General features: G+C 49.9%; 2 protein-coding genes across 2 annotated transcripts; one reads left to right on the top strand and one right to left on the bottom strand.

The window, feature by feature from the left end:
- Nucleotides 1-8,367: 8,367 nt before the first annotated feature.
- LOC127311924 (uncharacterized) lies at nucleotides 8,368-9,227 on the top strand. Its single transcript, XM_051342416.2, has one exon. The coding sequence runs from the start codon at nucleotides 8,434-8,436 to the stop codon at nucleotides 9,076-9,078; it is 645 nt and encodes a 214-aa protein (XP_051198376.1). The 5' UTR covers nucleotides 8,368-8,433; the 3' UTR covers nucleotides 9,079-9,227.
- Nucleotides 9,159-16,131, bottom strand: LOC127315079 (uncharacterized). The gene is made up of 5 exons (XM_071824389.1): nucleotides 15,920-16,131; nucleotides 11,813-12,008; nucleotides 11,511-11,714; nucleotides 11,336-11,425; nucleotides 9,159-9,167 (listed from the first exon to the last, which is right to left on the bottom strand). Exons 1-5 carry the CDS (start codon nucleotides 16,129-16,131, stop codon nucleotides 9,159-9,161), a joined length of 711 nt encoding a protein of 236 aa, XP_071680490.1.
- Between the last annotated feature and the right edge of the window lie 5,126 nt (nucleotides 16,132-21,257).

The following is a 21,257-nucleotide window of genomic DNA, read 5'->3' as shown; positions in this document are numbered from 1 at the left end:
TGACTCAAAACAGACGGCCCAGCGCGTCCGTTTAGGTCGCTGGGTTGGATTGGAGATGCCCCGAGACCGTAATCGCTGTGCCCCCACGGATCGATCGCTGCTGCCTCTCTTGGTCTTTGTTGCAGCTGCAGGAGAAACGGGGACAGCGCCCCAGCTCAGAGCTGTGCACCCAGCCCAGTATCAGATTCAAAATGCATTTTCCAACCTTTTGACCGTCGGTCCCTTCCTACCTTCCACCGTCTCATTCACCACTCAGAGTGGAGAACCGAAAACTCCTTTTTACAGGCAACTGTATGTGTAGGAGTGTCATCCATCACACATTGTGCTTTGAGATTGGTGAAATTTTTTGTTCCCTTCTTGACAAAACTGAAATATAATTGAAATAAATTTAAACAATAGAAAATGTTTCACATGTTTCATAAACACGTTAGCAATAGATGTGAAACTTTGTGAAACTTTCTGAAACATACTTTGAACAGTACATAATTTTTCATAAGTTTCAGACATGTTTCACAAATTTCAGAAATATTTCATAACTTTTTGGAAACTAAATCAACACATGGGTGACATCAGCATGACGTCATCACGCCTTTACCTACCGGAGCCGGTAGAATCGCTGCGTTCGCGAGGAGACAGCCAGCCACTGTGATTTAGCATCTTTTGCACGTGCCATACCTATGATTTTTGTAGAGAGAAGGTAGGGGAGGATAGAAGTTGCAGACAGATTTTTGGCTCTCGGCTGTGCTAGAGCTCGTTTACAACAGTAAAATCAAAATAATAATAATAAATAAATAAATATACGGCATAAATTATGTGTGTAGAGAATGTATCCAAGTATCTGCATGTCAAGTTTGAAACGAAAATCTGAAAGTATACAAGCTACACAAAAATAACAAATTGTATTGTTCGCAATATAAGAAGTACACATATACTATTCACGGTGTAACAAAGTTCTGGGCGACTATAATGGCCCGCGGCGCACCAGTTAATTTGCCCCCGTCTTGCGTCTTGGCCGAGCAGCGCATGGCCGGTACAGAGACAGACCTTCCGATGGATCCCGGCAGCAGTTGTACGCCGTCGTCCGCCGCCGTTCGGCCGTCGGTATACGTCTCGGTCGGAGGTAGGGAGTGCACGGCCGTGGTGCATGGTGCCCGCTCACCCACGTGTTCTTATCGATCTGCGCCATGCGCCGTGCATGTAGTTGGCAGCCGAATGCGGGACGCCACGCCGGTTGCTGTATGCGTCTACGGTCGTACAGCTGGGTCGGTGCCAACTGCCAAGCTAGCTAAACTGCAAACAAAAGCGACAATGTGTTGGACAAATCAGCGTGCTCTGCAGATCAGCAGATCCAACTTTAGTCAGCGCCAAATCGATCAACAGCGACACCGTCTGAATGAATGTATGCATAGGAAATGGACCTAGTTCCGTTGTGCCTCCGGTGAGTTGTGGTCGCGACTCACGACCCGCTCCTTCCTTATGAGAGTTAAGACCATTCAAAATGGTGACCGCAAAATAGATCGCATTTCGGTCCGTTTCGATCCGTGTGCGACTGTTTGTAGACATGGAAAAGGTCATGGTTCATATGCGGGTAGCAAAGGTTCCAAGAAAGACCCATATTTTGTAGGGTTAACTGTCCGCGCCGCAGCTTAACAGCAGATAATGGCAGCCGGCAAGCCGCGGCTACAAACCGGAGGTTTAGTGGTGTCACGCACGAAATAGTCCGCCCGCGTGCCACCTAGTTTCCCGCCTGCGCCACCACTTTTCTGCCTGCACCACCGAGTTTCATGTCGAGGTCACCATGCTATAAATCAGCTCATCGGGGATTCAACCAGGGCCACACAACCACAACCATGCATGCCCCGTCTCCCCCTCCCCCCGCCCACGCACCACATGGCACTAGATCAGCCAGACCTCCCTGGAGAGATACCCTGCAAGCCCCGCAGCGAGGATGAGTGCGCGGGTTGGGACGATAACACTGGCGGCGCAAACTCTCTTCGCACCCCCACCATTGTGGACCTACGCGTGCTCCTTAAGTCCTTCCAAAGCACGTGGGGGAGAGCTCTTAAAGGACTCGAGGAGCTAGCCCATCAATTCCGCTATCGTCGACCCTCCTACCGGTCGGTGGCCTTGGAGGAGCACGGTCGCCAGTTCATGGCAAAAGAGCGCCTAGCGTGGTACAAGATGGAGGAGAAGCGGGCAGCGAACGAGGTTGCCGAACTGGCGGCAAACAAGGAGGCCGCTAGACAGCATGCAGCCCTCGCCAATACGCTGGAGGCGGAATAGGCCGTGCGCATGTAGGCAACCTATGTCGCCGCGTGCAGGCGGCGACGGAGGACCTCCGCCACGACAAAGCGTAGATGGCGTCCCGGCAGGTAGCTAGGGCCACCAAAATCGAGGCGTCCACAGACGCGGAGGCGGCAACTATCACGACCACTCTAGGAAGCATGATGTTTGAGATGATACATCGGGACATCTAGCGGTCGCGCAGCGGTGGCGAGGGTCAAGGCAGCTCTGGCGGCGAGACAGTGGGCGCGGAGGCCGCCGATCACAATGGCGGCGAGGGCCAGTTCAGCTACGTGGGCAGTCGAGCGGCTGATGTAGTTTAGCTTAGTTTAAATTTTATTCTGTTTTTTTTTTCTTTTTTTGAAACGGGGCAAAAAAGCTTTTGCCTTATATTGATAAAGAAGGGGCAAAATAGGAAGGAGGACCAAAATAGAAAGGCGGCCAGAGCCACCCGAGCAAAAAGCAAAAGAAAGGGAGGGGAAAGAGTCCCCCTCCAAAAAAGATGAGCCTACAAGCTCCGCCAGGTTCTTAGCACTCCCAAGTATTCCATAGGCGGTTCTTAGCACTCCATAGGCGGTTCTGGACAGCGAGCCAGGCGAAGAAGCGACATTTGGACGGGGCCCAAGTATTCCAAACAATATTCCCAAAGGGGCAGGGCAAAGAGGCCATAAATTGGGCTTTGTAGGCAGAGCTGACCAAGTAGCGTCCATTAGGCATCAAAGTCCAAACAATGGAATCTGTAGTACCAGATGAAAGTTGGATTGCCGAAAGAAGGTACCAGAGACAGACGAATGTATTGTTTCATATGTTCGACAGTGAAAGCTTGCACATTGATGTCCGCGATCCAGCTATGCCCTTCAAGAGTGTTCTGCAATGTTCGGTTATTTCTTCTGGAGGCCTTGAAAATTAAGGGGGCAAGGTCCTTCGGTGGAGAGCCATCAAGCCAAGAAGAAAGCCAGAAGGAAGCCTTAGCACCATCGGCAATGGTGACTCTGGTAGCGGCGTTAAATAGGTCAATGTCAGAGGCATCATTCGGGGTTTTAGAACCCACCCAAGGTTTTTCCGGAGCCGTCCACTCGTACCATAACGAACGCAACCTGAGCGCACGGGAAAACTTTTCCAAGTCAAGAATCCCAAGGCTGCCAAGCTCCTTTGGGCGACAAACCTTCTGCCAATTGACCTTGCATTTCCCGCCACTAACAACTTCCTTGCAAGCCCAGAGCATACCCCGATTTTGGCGAACGCCTTCAGAATGTCTTTATTAGAGCTGTTAAGATTGGCATAGAAGAGAGAACTGACTTCACAAGGCGGTACAGCCAGCCCGATTAAGGAATATGCTTTTTTCAAGGGTTGCGTGCCACCGCCTTATCAATGTAAGGTTAAAGATCTGCTCATCGCAATCTTCCAAGTGAGAGGGGTAGTTTGAAAATGCAATAAAAATATATCCTAAGTTCCTAACTATGATAATGACGGAAAACCAAAACTGATCCCGGGTGCATATGCACCCGGTATGTATAAAACATATTTCAAAAACATAAAAAATTTAGGAAAAAAATTTAGCATGTAGAGGGACATGTTCTATGTGTGCACGTAAAGTTTCACATAAAACCGACAATTTTTATACCCTGTGTAAAAAAGACAAATAATGCCTCGAGAAATAGACTATTTTAGCACCAAAAATTTGTCTTTTTTGCACAGGGTACAAAACATCTTGATTTTTGCTGAGACAACTTTGTGAGCATGTAACATGTCAAGGTATACATGCGGCATTTTTATTTATATTTTTTTGACATTTGTAAATATATTTAATATGTATTTCAAATAAAGGGTGCATATGCACCCGGGTGCAGAAACACCCTGTTTTGATAATGAGAGAAACAAAAACTCTATTTCCTCACTAACTTGCGGGCCAGCGAAGGCCGCGTCCCCAATCCGCGCTACGGCAAGTCCGGCAAATTTGAGCCGAGTTTACTTGAAATGGACACGTCCGCTCACTTGTTCCGTTTGCGGTACAATGTTGAGCGTTGCTTTTGGTCACCAGATAAATGATTATAAATGCTAGATCGGTTGAGTTTTTTTTTTAAAATACCTTAGGATAGTTGTAGTTCGGCATGCAGCTGGACTAATTCAATGCTTTCTTCCCAAGAATCCCGGTTATTTAACCGACGTTTATCCTTAACTTCAGCTACTCTGCACATTCCATGAATCGGACAACACTAGATATTGAGAGAAGATGGTGGCGCAGTCAGTCCGTCAACGCCTTGACTGGGTCATGCCCAGGCGTCACCACACACGTCAGAGACCCCCTCTACCAATCTTGACTCCTTCTAGACGTGGCCTAATCTCGTGCACATGGTTGCCACTTTATTTACGTGAAAACAGCCAACGAATCAGCTGATGAGTGCATCGAGACCATGTAGCCAAGGGAATGTGGTTAAAAATTCAAAAACGGATGGTTCGCCTCTGGAAGATTTTGTGCTTCCAGATCCATTTGTTCTTTTATAAAGGTAATTCAAAGATCGAGGACCTCTGAGCTGTTTAATTAATACTCCAACTTTAGCCAGAACAAAATTCAGAATTCTGCCACGTATTCGACTGAGGAAATGCGAGGCCGTGCATCAGCAAGATTTGTTAGACTAACCACAATGAAACTATTGTAAGTGCTATCATGTATTTTATGTTGGCAAAAATCTGATGTAGTACTACATATATGATACATATCATAGCACGTATAATTAAAAAAATCAATGACAAACACATTAAATTTGCATTGAGATTTTACAAAATATTAAATATGATGAAAATATGGTATTGTCTTATGATGCTATGCATAGTAAAGGTGGTATCATAAACTAGTATTATTTGTATGATACTGATGTATAATACTTTTCGTTGTAAGTAGTCTTACCACATCTCATCGGTTAGTTCGAACAAAATAGGTGGTATATCCAATATGTTCCCTTAGATGAGATGAGATTGAGATGTAAGCTTATGTCTTTGTATGCGATACTAAATTTCCCCTATGTTTTAGTTTGATCGAGCTACATATATGACATCTCCACAAAGAAGAAGAAAAATTACTTCCTTCATCCATAAAATGATATTATGAGATTTATCTAAATTTAGATATATCTATACATTACAGAATATGTAGATAGATACATCTAAATTTAGATAAACTTGAGGTAATACATTCATTCCGATTTAATCGACATCGGATACCACTACATGCTTTACTAGCTAGCTACCACTCCACATCAATTAGATCGGTACGGAGGAAGTATATGTGAAACTAGTACACACAAAGATCTCGAGGTAGACAACACGTTGAGGACACTACGTATGCAGTTACGTTGGCTGGTCGATGTGTATTTGATTTGTACAGTTGGGTTGGGTCGAGGAAGGAAACGTGCTCGTTGAAGCAAACAATCTATGGTGGAACATGCATGCATGACGCGACCTGCCCCCAGTTTAGAGGTCTCCATTATTGACGTGCGTCATAGTTGCAGTACCATCTTCAGTTTTTTGACAAGTCTAACTTTTGCCAAAACTATTGGGAAAACTATTTCAAAATCTCGTCCCCATAGACGATGAAGCCAAACTTGTGCATGTCGACGTTAAAGTTTTTCGTAGCCAAAGTAGGTCAGCGTGACGCCATATAAGGCGCCAAAAGTAGGTCGATGCCAACATTTTTCGTCGCCGAAGTAGGTCGGCGCCAATGGGTTTGACACCAAACCACCTAGAACCACTCAGTGCCTACAAAACTTGCTCCGGGCAGCACAACTTTGGCTCCAAACTCTATGCCGCTATATTTAGGGTCGAAGAAAATCCATTTCTCATCCTTCAATTCTTGGAAAAGTTCACTTTTCATTACAAAAATTAATTTTAGTTTAGAATGGACCTTAAACTCTCAGAATAGTCCACTGTGCATCCCTTTTCGGTTGATTTGAGAAAATCGCTGGCGTTGAAACAAGAAATATTCAACCAACCGAATTGGTTTTAAACCAGACCAACTCAAGCTAGCTGAGGTGTCAAACCCAACATCTTAATACCAAAATTGGAACCCTTATGTCATTTGTAGAAAGACTGTAATGCATGATGTATTACTCTAGTGCATAGGCACGCATATATATAGGTACAAGGTGGAGCCACCACGTCTTCAACTATACAATAGAGGAGGGGGCAGATGGTAATGTACAACGTGGGCCAGATAACAGTACACCAGATAATATCTACTCAACACCCCCCACCCGCAGTCAAAGCATCGCCAGAACCAACGCAAAGACTAGATCGAAACTCCTCAAAGGACGTCATAGGTAGTCCCTCTTGGTCATGATATCATCCTGACGGGCTGCTCCTCTCAGCTGATTCGGCAGCTCACTGATCGTCTTCAGGTTGAGTTTGCTCTCAAGGACTTGGGACCCCTTCACTACTTCCTCGGCATTGAGGTAGTATGGCGTGCGGGTGGGTTCTTCCTTCATCAGCGCAAGTATGCTCATGAGCTTCTTGATCGCGCTGGGATGCTTAATTGTCACCCCGTGGCCACGCCTGTCAATACGATGGCCAAGCTCTTTGCCACTGATGGTTCTCCGACACCGGATGCTTCGTTCTATCGGTCAATTGTCGGTGCTTTACAGTACCTCACTCTCACTCGGATGGAGTTGCAGTATGCTGTTGAGCAGGTGTGCCTTCATATGCATGCTCCTCGTGATTCTCACTGGACTTCGGTGGAGTTCTACGCTACATCCGCGGCACTCTGGACCTTGACTTGACGCTCCTTGCCTCTCCCGCCACGGACATTGTCGCCTACTCCGATGTCGACTAGCTGGCTTCCCTGACACCCGGCGGCGGCGCAAGGGGAGCGCCGGCTAGGGTTAGGGCGGCGGCCGGGGGGAGGGTCGGCGGCCAGCTATGTTAGATCATGGGGGTGTCTGGTACCATGTAGAAAGACTGCAATGCACGATGTATTACTCTGGTGCATATGCACGCATATATATAGGTACAAGGTGAAGCCACGACATCCTCAGTTGTACACTAGAGGAGGGGGCCAAATGGTAATGTACAACGCGGGCCAGATAACAGTACACCAGATAATATCTACTCAACATCATTGAACCAGTCTCTCGCTCAATTTCTCTCATCTCTGAATTCAGTTGAAGCGTTGTGTCATGAAGGTTCGCTTGCTTTTGCCTATTAGCATTGCCATGCCTCTTTGCTCCTACACAACTGCCTTGATTTTTTGGTCACCCCGATATCTATCTGCCTAAACCGGGATAAGGATTAAAAGTGAATGATTCTGAGAGTTCGAGGTTCACCTTGAATCAAAGGGAAGTTGTAGTATCAAAAGTAAACTTTCACTAAAAATCAAGGATAAAAAGTGGACTTCTTTCTTTAGAGTCAGATTATAAAATAGATTCACCAGGGTTACATGAGGCATCGGGGTTTTGTCAAAAAAAAAAAAAAATCTCACAATATGAGTGATTTCATACTAGTGAGTTTTTTTTAATGGCTTTACCTGAACAAAATGTTACCACGATCTCCCAGGTTGATTCTGACAGTGATTTGGATGACATCACCCTGCAGGTTAAATGGCGCACGTGCCGGAATTCACGTGCGTTCTTCCCTCCACTCGAAATGGATTCCCCAGCCGTCTCCATCCATCGTCCGCTTGCCGGTTGCATGCACGCTCCTCGCAGCTTCCACTGAAGCTTCGTTCCCGCCCGGCGAAGTACCCATCCGCATGCACAAACAAAGTTCCGCCGTTACTTCTACGCACGTACGTGACCTCCGGCGGGCGCGGCCGCCGGCGTGCCGAACGGAGCTCCGGCGAAGTGGTGACGAAGCTCGTCGAGTGGGCGTATCCACGTGGCACGTGCGGCACCACCGGAAGGTGGGACGGGTCAACGACGCTTCCGCGAAGGTGGAATGAGATCACGGGGCCGGACAGCCAGCCACCTTCGAGACCAAGACATGTCAGCAAGACTCAGCCGTCCATCGGACGTCGAGGTTAATCCAACGGCTGGCACCACCCTCAGTCCACCGATTGACCCATCGCCGTGTCGCTATAAATGGCCCGCCGCACCGCCGGTCTCGAGCTCTTCCTCCAACACCTCTCTCGTCTCTCCAAGAATCAAACCCACAGCCACGGCGATGAGTGACACTGCCTCGAGCTTCGCCAACTGGTCCGACGACCTCTACCACTACGCACCCAGCCCGGGCCTATCCATCGGCGCCATCGACGGCGGCGTCACTGACTCGACGATCATCGCCTCCACCGCTGCGCCGACGAGCCCGGTGTCGGCGGGGTCCGGCGACGCGAGCCCGAACCGTTCGGCGTCCGGGGTCCTGGGCCCGCGGGCGGCGGGCAAGCCGTCGGCGGCGAGGAAGCGTGCCCGCGCGTCGCGCCGCGCGCCCGTAACGATGCTCAACACGGACGCCGCCAACTTCCGCGCCATGGTGCAGCAGTTCACCGGCATCCCCGCGCCCCCCGCCGGCCCGTTCTCCGCCGGCGGCGCGCGGGCCATCAACTTCGGCGTCCCCGACTACGGCTTCGCGCAGCAGCAGCAGCAGCCGGCGGCCCTGTCCTTCGACCACCTCCACCAGCGGCAGCAGCAGTACACCGGAGCCGCGTTCGGTGATTACGGCAGCAGCACGCAGCAAGGACTCGCCGGCGGCGTGTTCGGCCACGGGCTCGGCTCGGCGGAGGACAGGATGTTCCTGCAGAGCTTGCAGGCCGCGCAGATGCTGCCCGGGGCGCACGCAGCTAACAACGGCGCTAATGGCTACTTCGCGTAACGAAGTGATGAAATGAGTAGAAACAGAGAGATCGGTTGTGCTGTCTGAATTTCTTCTCATGTTTGTTCAAGGTAGATCATTTATCTGAGCTGCACCGATGTAAATATTAAGATTTTGCCAGTAATTGTGTCACTCGATCTCTCGGCTCATGTCGGATTGCGGTGCTCATAATGGGAGAAATCGATTGATGACTTGCACTATCTAGGTAGTTCTGTAGCGGTGGGTGGATCGTTTTACAAGCAAAGGTCTCGAGGCCATGGCGTGGCCTAGGGTTGCCGACGGATTTGATTGGTCGGCGCCGATGATAGGGGCCCACCCAGTCGACGGGACACGGGAACAGAAATGCCTGCTTGCGAGGGTGACCAGCTGATGACGTTCACTACGGGAGACACGGGGTGCGCCGACGGCCCCGCACCGTCGGCACAGGGTGGAGCACCGTCGGCACCGTCTCTGCCGACGGTCACCGTCGGTGTCTTCGCGTCGGCACAGATCGCGTCGGGGGCGGCGCGCTCACCGTCGGCACAGACCTCCACCGTCGGCACACGCGTACGCCGACGGCTGGGCGGTGGCCGTCGGCCGTACCACCGTCGGCACACGTGGCTCGCCGTGACCCAGCTCGCCGTTACCGTCCCCTCTGTGCCGACGGTGCCGTCCTGTTTTTTCCCAGAAACGGCGCGAACGCACGGCATTTCAAACTGGGACAAAAAATGGCGCGAACGCAGCAGCTGTGCCGACGGTGCCATTTGGCACAGCTATTGGCCTGTGCCGACGGTGACACCGTCGGCACAGCTGCTGCCCAGATTTTTTTTATTTCGCTGATTTTGCTCCATTTGCACAGCAATTGCATATAAAATAGCAGTATCATATATGAATTGCACACATATAGCTCACATCACAGATATAGCACAAATATGGCACCAAATCCCAAATTTAGTACAAATATAGCACACAAGCAATACGGTACATATAGTCATCCTACATAGATCATTCTACACATATAGCATGTGTCATGTAGCTAGTACAATGTAGAAACTATGGTGGTGCACCACCCGAGTGACGATCTAGCTCCAGACGATCTAGCTCCGAGTGGGTGAAGTGAGGCCGCTGTATTTCGACGGTGCTCGGGGAGGTAGAACCACGACGAGAGCCACCGGAAGCAGAACCATGCCGAGGTTCGGCAGAAGCACCAGGAGAACAGCGACCGGGGTGCATCGGCGTACCATCAGGAGCGTCGTTCCCGGATTCTCCCAATCCCTACATGTTGGAGGGAGTTAGCAACTTAGCCATGTCACACCAAGTTAGCAACTTAGCCAAGTTAGCAACTTACCGGGTCAACTGACGCTGACGCTTGTACATGATATAGAACTCCTCCTTGGACGGGAACACCGCGTCGGCCCCGGATGAGGTGGCTCTGGGAGTGGTTCCTCTCGCACTCCAGTCATCATGAACCGAGTGAAACTCTGCAAGAAACGGGAGAGATAGCTCAGATTCAAACATGGGGACTTATGATGTTTTGCAACCATAGAGATTGAAACTTACCGCCATCTGGTTGCTCGTCCACTGGACATAGGCATCTTTCACAAGGTCATGCTCCTTAATCTTCTTGAGATACTCCTCGTAAGCTACTGCATAGGCCTCCTCGAGCTGAGTCTACAATTTCAGAAATAATGCGTCTCATCAACATAGCCATTCAGGAACAAGAGTCAAAACAGAGGATGAAAGTGTGGATGACTTACATCTACCTCTACCCGAGAACGGCATGTAGTCCGCGAGGAGGTAGCGTAGCTGCCGGAGGGAGGGTAGCCTTGATCTGCGTGAAGTTCTTCGAGGCTTGAAACCCTGACAAGGCAGCAGGGGACGTCCATGCGGCTGGCCGGACCCCACCAGCATCATCGCCACCTCGTCGACCGGCTCGGTCATAGGGTCCTCCACCTCTGGATGGAGCTTGGCGTACTCCTCGCAGTATCTTTCCTTGTTCTCTTTGGCCTTGCCGTAGTACATCTCAGGCGCGGGCCGAGGCTCGTTCGGACGGGGCGTCACCAGCTTCATGTGCGTCCACGCTTCCATCTCACCAAGTTCCCTCATGAGCTTCTTCCCCTGCATCACAAAACAAATGTTATGCATATCATCGAAAATCAAAAAAATGCAGCTTGTTCCATTTTTATATGTACCAGACGCTCCCGATAGCGATCGGTGCTGCTGCTCCCCGCACTGTGTGTTCCCTGATTCCCACGGTTGGCCTTGTTCCGCCGCTCACGGCCTTGAAATCGGGGTTTTCGCCGACCCAATTCTTGACCAACTCCATGAAGGCGGCCCTCTTATTATTATCAGCCCAATGTGGTACAACCTGCAAAATCAAAACTCATTTGAAGAACAAACAATATAGTTGCAAGTTAGCCGCAATACATAGAATCGCATTGAGAATTACTTACCGACATGAAGTCCTCTATCGTCATAGCCGGGGCGAGTCCCTGCACAATCTCAGGCTTTGTGTACCTTACGCCCTGCTCAGCATAGAAGTGGCCGATGCACGTGATCCTCTGGTTGTACCACTGCTGCCGTGTCAACTTCCGACACATGTTACGGAGCACCACGTCCGCCCTCTCCTTATGCTCAGTCGCCACCCTATAATTGCGCTGCAATCAAGCATAACAGAAAGTGTGAGAGGCATGAGTTATCACGGTGGGGTTATCAACTACATATGAACGAAACCCAAAGAGTATGCATTACGTACCCAAAACTTCTTGATCACGGCGTCGGCGGCGGAAGTAAAGCCAGGGTAAGGCGCTATCTCAAAGTCTTCCCAAGTGTAGGCTAGCTTGGACTCGCCCCCAAGGACCGGAGTGTACATCCCCGCCGCATGCTTCCTAATAGCAGCTCCAATCAGACTCCCTGGCACGCGGACATTCTTCCCCGTGTATGTGAAATTCCTGCACAATTATCAAACATTAGAAAATGCTAAGTGTCATAACGAAAATGAAATCACCTTACTACTTACTCTATCTTTCCTGGGACAAGGAGCCACTTCTCATCCTCCGTAGCAGGTTCCTTACTCTCATCGGGAACCTGCGCTTCCCCACGAATCCGCAACTTCTTCGGAGCCATCTCCGTCGAAGCCTCCTCGTCCCTAGACTCCTCCTCCTCCTCCCTAGTGTCCTCCTCCTCCCTAGTGTCCTCCTCCTCGTCCATAGACTGTGAAGCCACTGAGCCGTGCGAGAGGGAATGTCAGCTAGAAGGAGCTGTGCATCCCCCCCTCGTCCTCCAGCTCGTCCTCCCCCTCGTCCTCCAGCTCGTCCTCCCCCTCGTCCTCCCCGTCCTCCGTCTGCGTCTTCGTAACGCCGGGTGGGAACAATGGGTCTTCCACTCCATCTGGAAGCACCCGGCCCTGGCTTCCGCTGATGCATCTGATCAAGCAAGGAGCTCGATGATGCCTTCCGTCCGCTCATATTGGGCAATTACCTGCATAAGAAAAGAGAAAATAATTAATAAGCATGTTGAAAATGAGTAAACACTAAGCATAATGACAAATATAGGTACTAAGCATAATGAAAAATGTAGGTATTAAGCATAATGACAAATGTATGTATTAAGCATAATGATAATGTAGGTACTAAGCATAATGACAAATGTATGTATTAAGCATAATGATAATGTAGGTACTAAGCATAAAAGACCCTCACCATTCATCACCACTCTCATCTCTAGGCATTGGGTTCTTAGCCTCACTATCAAAATCAGTATCATATGAGTATTCATGGTCGGCATTGGGTTCCGGTTGAGTCTCGACAATGTTGTCTTTGTTCGCATGGCGCTTGGTGAGCATAGCTATGTCCTTCAGGTCCACCACGGTCTCACCACGCATTTGTACATCGTTGTGGAGATCCACGAAGACCTATGTCTATTTGAAGAGCCCCGAATCGCTCTTCCTCTTGATAGAAAATTCCCTCATATGTTACCGGGTCAATGTTGTTGTAATCGTCCTCGGAGGGGATGGGTAGCTTACCATGTGGCGATACCTGGAACACGACTTCCCAGCCCATGAGTTCCTCATTCTGACATGGGTAGGACAAATAATAAACTTGCTTGGTTTGGTGAGCCACAACATAGACGTCGGATCCGCTGTAGGTGGTTGTAGGCCTAACTTCAACTAAACCAATGGAGGGGGTGCTTCTCATTCCACCGTGTGGGTCAAACCAGTGGTATTTGAACACAAAGAGCTTGAGTTCTATGTTTGCGTTGTTGAACGTCAACTCGTATACCTTTTGTAACCTTCCATAGTAATCAAGATCATCGGCTCCGCGGGTGTAGACCCCAGTATTTATTGTTTTTGCATTAGGCCGGTTCTTCTGGTGAAACTCCGTATGGAAGCGATACCCATTTACATCATACTTCTCATGCGTATGGACTCTATGGTTAAAACCCTGGGAAACGCATCTCAACTCATCTGTCATCTCAACGTTGGGATCAGCTCCCTACAAGTTCAGTTCAGATTATTTTGTGCATTAGTTACGTGTAATAAGACAAGTCACGGATTGCAAAGTAAGAGGAACATTTGAGAAATTACTTTTTCATGGAACCAGTTCACGAAGCTTTTATTTAAGGGCGGGTCACCCTCTTTCAGAAGAGTGTACCACTGCGTGGGAGTGGGACCATTTCTTCCTGACCACATTTCATCATGGAATTGGCTGAAAGGAGAAAATACGTATTAGACCAAAACCAAGTTACTGGTTGCAAAGTAATTGGTTCATCATTTTACCTCATGAAATCGACCACTTCCTCCATGTTCATAAGCACGTAAAGCATTATGCAATCCTTCTCTTACGCGAAATGTTCTCCACTTTTGAGGCACCGGCCTTGCCACCGGGATATTTGAAGAGCAAGAGCTTTGGGTCACGCTTGGGCTCATCGGAATTGTACCGAGCGACCGGGTTATGCTTAGTGGGCACATCATTGGCATAGTACATTGTCGTGGCGTCTGCCATCTCATGGAGGAGAGTTGCCTCAGCTATGCATGCTTCAATCTTATTTTTGTTTCCACATTTGTACAGAATATATTTGAACTCCCTCTCAATACAAAACTGCCAACGATACTGCACCGGCCCCCCCAAGAGTGCCTCGTTGGCGAGATTCACGATGAGATGTAACATCGGAGTGAAGAAGCCTGGGGGGAATATAATCTCTAACTTGCATAGCATGTCCGGCACTTGCTCCTGCAGCTTCTCAATCACCTCGGTACATATCTGCTTAGCACAGACCGTGCGGAAAAAATGGCTCACCTCCGCAAGCACTCGCCAGACATGATCGGGGAGATACCCTCGAAGCATCACCGGCATCAGCCGCTCAATCCATATATGATAGTCGTGACTCTTGAGCCCGTTTATTTTTCCTGTAGCAAGATTGACTCCCTTACTCATATTCGAACAATAACCATCAGGGAACATCACGTCATATTTGAGCCACGTAAATGCCTCCTTCTTGTCAGCGCTATCAAGACAGTACTTGGCATGCGGCTTTAACCAACCTTTTCGATTGCCCTCAGGAGGCTGCATGTGTAGAGCCACCCTGTCACATATCTCCTCAATATCGACTCTAGCTGAAACATTATCCCTTGACTTGCCTGGTATGTTGCAGCAGGTGTTAAGGAATGCCTCCCCACAATTCTTTTCGGTGTGCATCATATCGATATTATGGGGAAGTTCAAGGTCCTTGTAATACTCGAGCTCTGTTATGCCTGCTATGTGAGTTCAGTTGTGCGTTTTACCATATCCCTCAAATTGGTGGCCGGGTTCCTTACTAGGCTGGAGAGCACGTAGCTCAGCATCAACTTGATTGCACCATTGAACTTTGGTATTTCTTTATGTTCAAGCACAACTACGCCTTTCGTGAAGTTTTTCTTGTCAGATCTGAACCGATGCCCTGGACTGAGGAACTTGCGGTGTTTGTCAAAGGCAACATATTTGTGTCCAGCTTTTAGGTGCCTGAATTCTAGTTCGTGCACACTTTCCTTGGGCATGGAAACTTACCAGCTGTACTATGCCCACGAATAGGGCGTACCGGTAGGTCATGCATCGAATAGTGGAACCAAACTTTCATGATGAAGTTTCTCTTTGATGCTCGGTCGTATGTCAATGTACCGTGATGCCACGAGTGGTGCAAATCATCCACAAGTGGTTGCATTAAGACACTCAATTTCTTCCCTGGATATTCAGGCCCTGGAAGGATCATCGACAAGAATATGTTCTTCCTTTGCATTACGACTCCAGGAGGGAGATTGAGCGGAATAACAAACATGGGCCAGCAGCTGTACGCGGCAGTCGACATACCATATGGGTTGAATCCATCGGTTGCTATCGCAATTCTAACATTCCGAGCCTCACTTGCCTCATTTGGGTGCTTTTCATCGAAGTGCTTCCATGATTGACCATCAGATGGATGTACCATGGGTACCCGTTTCTTCTCGTCCTGCAATCTTATCCCGGTCTTATGCCATGTCATCTGCTTGGCAGTCTCCTCGAACATGTAAAGCCGCTGGATTCTTTTGATGAATGGGAGATAACGAAGAATCTTTATGGCTACTTTTGTCTGCCTCTTCTGACCATTGCCTACATCTACCTCATGATACCTAGAGTGACCACACTTGGCACAGTACTTGTCATCCGCATAGTCTTTCCAAAACAAAAGGCAAAATTTTGGACAGACATCATATGTTACATAATCCATTTTCAATGCTTTCAAGATTTTCTTCGTTTCGTACATGGTCTTGGGCAAGCAATGACCTTCGTGCAACATGTTACCTAATGTGTTCAGAGTCTTTTCAAAGGATGCTCGAGTACTCTCAAACATGCACTTGTCGGCTAGCAACTGCGTGATGCCATCAAGTTGAGACATTTTTGCACCTGGGTATAGAGGCATCCTAGCTGAGGCCATCATATCAATGAAGGCCCTCGCGGTTGGCTCAGGTTCCTCCTCTGGAAGTTCCTCCGGTTGTGGCGGTCCCTCCGGTTCAGGCGGTTCCTCCGGTTCAGACTGTTCGTCCCATGGTAACTCTGGCATGTCAGCATCCCGAAGATCATCTAGCAAGTTTAAGATGCCATCGTTCTCATTGCCATCGATCCGCTGCCGCATCACCTCACCTCTATCACGTTCGTGCCGAGAAAAGTCGACCGGCGGGTCGTAGTCACGCATATACCCATTCCACCAAAGGTGTTTAGTCATCTCTAGAATATCCTTAGGATGACGCCTCCTGCAGACATTGCAAGGGCAACGGGGACGAACAATCCCCTTCGAACCACGAGCTAACTCCTTCACTAACAAATCGGTCTTCCATTTCCATTCATCTGTCACTTGAGTCGAACTAACACGGCCACTGTACATCCACTCATTATCAGCCATCCTGCTTTATTGCGTGACAAACAACAAATAGTAGCATGAAATTGAATGCATCATATTTTTATTTTTCTATCGGCGAAAACGCGTGCATCAACCTACATCTCTACTAGGTGGGCTCCTAGCAGCCCCCGGACCCGTAGTTGGGCACGTTCTCCACGCCTGCTCGGGTGCGAGACAGAATTTCGGCAGCACCTCCCCGCTGCTCTCCCGATACACGTCTCGGCAAAAAGCCGAGAGGATGTGCATCCGGAGAACAACAGGGAGGCGCTGACGAAATCCTGTCTCGGACCTGAGCAGAACATGGAAAACGTACCCAACTACGGGTCCGGCGACTGTCCCGTAAATGCCACAAGCGTTACGGTTCAAAATATGCTGACCACTAATGCATATTTATCCGCGTAACGCTTGCGGACGGGAATTGACACCTAGGTTACGCGACTTGACGGAGAAATTAAATCTAGTGACATAAAAAATGCGGAGGGGAAGTCGGCAATTCAGCTCACCCTCGACTGTAGAGGAAGTAGTCGAACAACCGGCGATGTCGACGGCCGTAGCGATGCGCCGCAAGATCCGGGGTCGTCACACGGGGTGCTCACTACGGGACCTAGTTAAAATAATAATAATAAATCAATGCAAATTCATCAATTGATATAACAAATGCATTTCTACAAAATTCTAATTTATTTCATTTCACTTTCCATTTCAATTTTCATTTCAATTTCCATTTCAATTTCAACTACCATTTCAATTACCATTTCAATTACCATTTAAATTTCAATTTCAATTTCTATTTACAAATCCATATACCTAATTCCTACAACTAAAAAATTTCCTAATTCCTACAACTACATTTCCTAATTCCTACAACTACAGGGCTGCGGCGCTTACCATGGCGGCAGGGGGAGGGCGGGCCGAGGGCGAGGTCGGGGAGGCCGGGCCGAGGGCGCCGGCAGCTGCGGGTCGGGAGGCCGGCGGCGCCAGCAGCGCTGGTCGGGCCGTGAGGAGGCCGGCAGGCGGCGTCGGGTGCTGCGCGGCGGTGGGGAAGGGACGACGGCGCGGCGCGGTGGGGAAGGGGACGGCGGCGCAGCGGTGGGGACGGCGCGCGCGGCCGCTGGTGGTGGCGGCGGGTCGGGGTGTGGCGGCGGCGGCTGGGAAGGGACGAGGCGGCGGCGATGGTGGCGGCGGCGGGTCGGGGTGGGAAGGGACGACGGCGGCGGCTGGTGGTGGCGGCGGGTCGGATCCGGGCGCGCGGCGGGAAGGGACGGCGGCGGCGGCATGGTGGCGGGCGGCGGCGCAGTGGCTTGCGGGCTGGGGGAGAAGAGTACCGGGGTGAGAGGGTGCGCGCGTGCCTGCCCGGGCCGTGTAAAGGCAGCCACTGTGCCGACTGCAAGCTAAATCTTACGGCCACCGTCGGCACCTCTATTTTTTATTTTTTTATTTTTTTTAAATAAACATTGTCACTATTTATTCCAAATAGTAAAAAAAGAATATATAATCTCAAATAGTAATACTATATCATCTCAAATAATAGGGTTTAGGTTGTGCCGACGGTGACCGTCGGCACAAGTTTTTTTTTAGTTTTTTAAAATAAACATTATCACTATTTATTCCAAATAATAAGAACAGACTATATCATCTCAAATACTAACACTAATCCTAACCCTAACCCTAAACCCTAGGTCCGATGCTCGATTTCTGACGAAACCCTAGTTCTGTTGACCGCGCCGTCTACCCCTTTGACTGCATCCCATCGGTGGTCCCCCGGTGGGCGTATGCCTACGTTTGAGCTTGGTTAGGTCATAGGTACATGTGGAAACAAGGATCATACCCTATGATCCCAAGGTTCTCTCCGGTTCACCTCCGAGGGAGTTCCCCCTATACATGCGAGAACCGCCTAAGTGTAGGAACCCCATGTCCGAGAAGCGGCACACCCTAGGGGGTAGCATTGGATATAGAACCATCTCAAATCACTTTTGTGCATGCCATGTGGACACACACAACTTTTGGGGCCATTCCCTAGGTCCGATGCTCGATTTCTCGACGAAACCCTAGTTACGTTGGACCGCGCCGTCTACCCCTTTGATCGCATCCCATCGGGGTCCCCCGGTGGGCGTATGCCTACGTTTGAGCTTGGTTAGGTCATAGGTACATGTGGAAACAAGGATCATACCCTATGATCCCAAGGTTCTCTCCGGTTCACCTCCGAGGGAGTTCCCCCCTATACATGCAGAATCTGCCTAAGTGTAGGAACCCCAAGTCCGAGAAGCCGGGCACACCCGGAGGGGGTAGCATTGGATATAGAACCATCTCAAATCACTTTTGTGCATGCCATGTGGACACACACAACTTTTGGGGCCATTCCCTAGGTCCGATGCTCGATTTCTGACGAAACCCAAGGACTGTGGACCGCGCCGTCTACCCCTTTGACTGCATCCCATCGGGGGTCCCCCGGTGGGCGTATGCCTACGTTTGAGCTTGGTTAGGTCATAGGTACATGTGGAAACAAGGATCATACCCTATGATCCCAAGGTTCTCTCCGGTTCACCTCCGAGGGAGTTCCCCCCTATACATGCAGAATCTGCCTAAGTGTAGGAACCCCATGTCCGAGAAGCCGGGCACACCCGGAGGGGGTAGCATTGGATATAGAACCATCTCAACTCACTTTTGTGCATGCCATGTGGACACACACAACTTTTGGGGCCATTCCCTAGGTCCGATGCTCGATTTCTGACGAAACCCTAGTTCTGTTGACCGCGCTAGTCTACCCTTTTGATCGCATCCCATCGGGGTCCCCCGGTGGGCGTATGCCTACGTTTGAGCTTGGTTAGGTCATAGGTACATGTGGAAACAAGGATCATACCCTATGATCCCAAGGTTCTCTCCGGTTCACCTCCGAGGGAGTTCCCCCTATACATGCGAGAATTCCGCCTAAGTGTAGGAACCCCAAGTCCGAGAAGCCGGGCACACACCGGAGGGTAGCATTGGATATAGAACCATCTCAAATCACTTTTGTGCATGCCATGTGGACACACACAACTTTTGGGGCTATTCCCTAGGTCCGATGCTCGATTTCGACGAAACCCTAGTTACGTTGACCGCGCCGTCTACCCCTTTGATCGCATCCCATCGGGGGTCCCCCGGTGGGCGTATGCCTACGTTTGAGCTTGGTTAGGTCATAGGTACATGTGGAAACAAGGATCATACCCTATGATCCCAAGGTTCTCTCCGGTTCACCTCCGAGGGAGTTCCCCCCTATACATGCAGAATCTGCCTAAGTGTAGGAACCCCAAGTCCGAGAAGCCGGGCACACCCGGAGGGGGTAGCATTGGATATAGAACCATCTCAACTCACTTTTGTGCATGCCATGTGGACACACACAACTTTTGGGGCCATTCCCTAGGTCCGATGCTCGATTTCTGACGAAACCCTAGTTCTGTTGACCGCGTCGTCTACCCCTTTGACTGCATCCCATCGGTGGTCCCCCGGTGGGCGTATGCCTACGTTCGAGCTCGGTTAGGTCATAGGTACATGTGGAAACAAGGATGATACCCTATGATCCCAAGGTTCTCTCCGGTTCACCTCCGAGGGAGTTCCCCCCTATACATGCAGAATCTGCCTAAGTGTAGGAACCCCATGTCCGAGGAGCCGGGCACACCCGGAGGGGGTAGCATTGGATATAGAACCATCTCAAATCACTTTTGTGCATGCCATGTGGACACACACAACTTTTGGGGCCATTCCCTAGGTCTGATGCTCGATTTCGACGAAACCCTAGTTACGTTGGACCGCGCCGTCTACCCCTTTGACCGCATCCCATCGGGGGTCCCCGGTGGGCGTATGCCTACGTTTGAGCTTGGTTAGGTCATAGGTACATGTGGAAACAAGGATCATACCCTATGATCCCAAGGTTCTCTCGGTTCACCTCGAGGGAGTTCCCCCTATACATGCAGAATCTGCCTAAGTGTAGGAACCCCATGTCCGAGGAGCCGGGCACACCCGGAGTGGGTAGCATTGGATATAGAACCATCTCAAATCACTTTTGTGCATGCCATGTGGACACACACAACTTTTGGGTCCATTCCCTAGGTCCGATGCTCGATTTCTGACGAAACCCTAGTTCTGTTGACCGCGCCGTCTACCCCTTTGACTGCATCCCATCGGTGGTCCCCCGGTGGGCGTATGCCTACGTTTGAGCTTGGTTAGGTCATAGGTACATGTGGAAACAAGGATCATACCCTATGATCCCAAGGTTCTCTCCGGTTCACCTCAGGGAGTTCCCCCTATACATGCAGACCGCCTAAGTGTAGGAACCCCATGTCCGAGGAGCCGGGCACACCGGAGGGGGTAGCATTGGATATAGAACCATCTCAAATCACTTTTGTGCATGCCATGTGGACACACACAACTTTTGGGGCCATTCCCTAGGTCCGATGCTCGATTTGACGAAACCCTAGTTACGTTGACCGCGCCGTCTACCCCTTTGATCGCATCCCATCTGGGGTCCCCGGTGGGCGTATGCCTACGTTTGAGCTTGGTTAGGTCATAGGTACATGTGGAAACAAGGATCATACCCTATGATCCCAAGGTTCTCTCCGGTTCACCTCGAGGAGTTCCCCCTATACATGCAGACCCGCCTAAGTGTAGGAACCCCATGTCCGAGGAGCCGGCACACCGGAGGGGGTAGCATTGGATATAGAACCATCTCAAATCACTTTTGTGCATGCCATGTGGACACACACAACTTTTGGGGCCATTCCCTAGGTCCGATGCTCGATTTCGACGAAACCCTA

The sequence above is a fragment of the Lolium perenne genome, chromosome 7, assembly GCF_019359855.2.
Source record: "Lolium perenne isolate Kyuss_39 chromosome 7, Kyuss_2.0, whole genome shotgun sequence".
NCBI lineage: Eukaryota > Viridiplantae > Streptophyta > Magnoliopsida > Poales > Poaceae > Lolium > Lolium perenne.
The sequence above is the reverse complement of the archived record's forward strand: the minus strand, read 5'-3'. Positions and strand labels throughout refer to the sequence as shown.

Coding starts and splice junctions, on each gene's coding strand:
- LOC127311924 (XM_051342416.2), top strand. CDS start 8,434: ATGAGTGACACTGCCTCGAGCTTCGCCAACTGGTCCGACGACCTCTAC.
- LOC127315079 (XM_071824389.1), bottom strand. CDS start 16,131: ATGCCAGAGTTACCATGGGACGAACAGTCTGAACCGGAGGAACCGCCT. Junction 12,009..15,919: donor TTGCTAGCCGACAAGTGCAT/GTTTGAGAGTAC, acceptor ATAATTGTGCAG/GAATTTCACATACACGGGGA. Junction 11,715..11,812: donor CCGTGATCAAGAAGTTTTGG/GTACGTAATGCA, acceptor GCTTGATTGCAG/CGCAATTATAGGGTGGCGAC.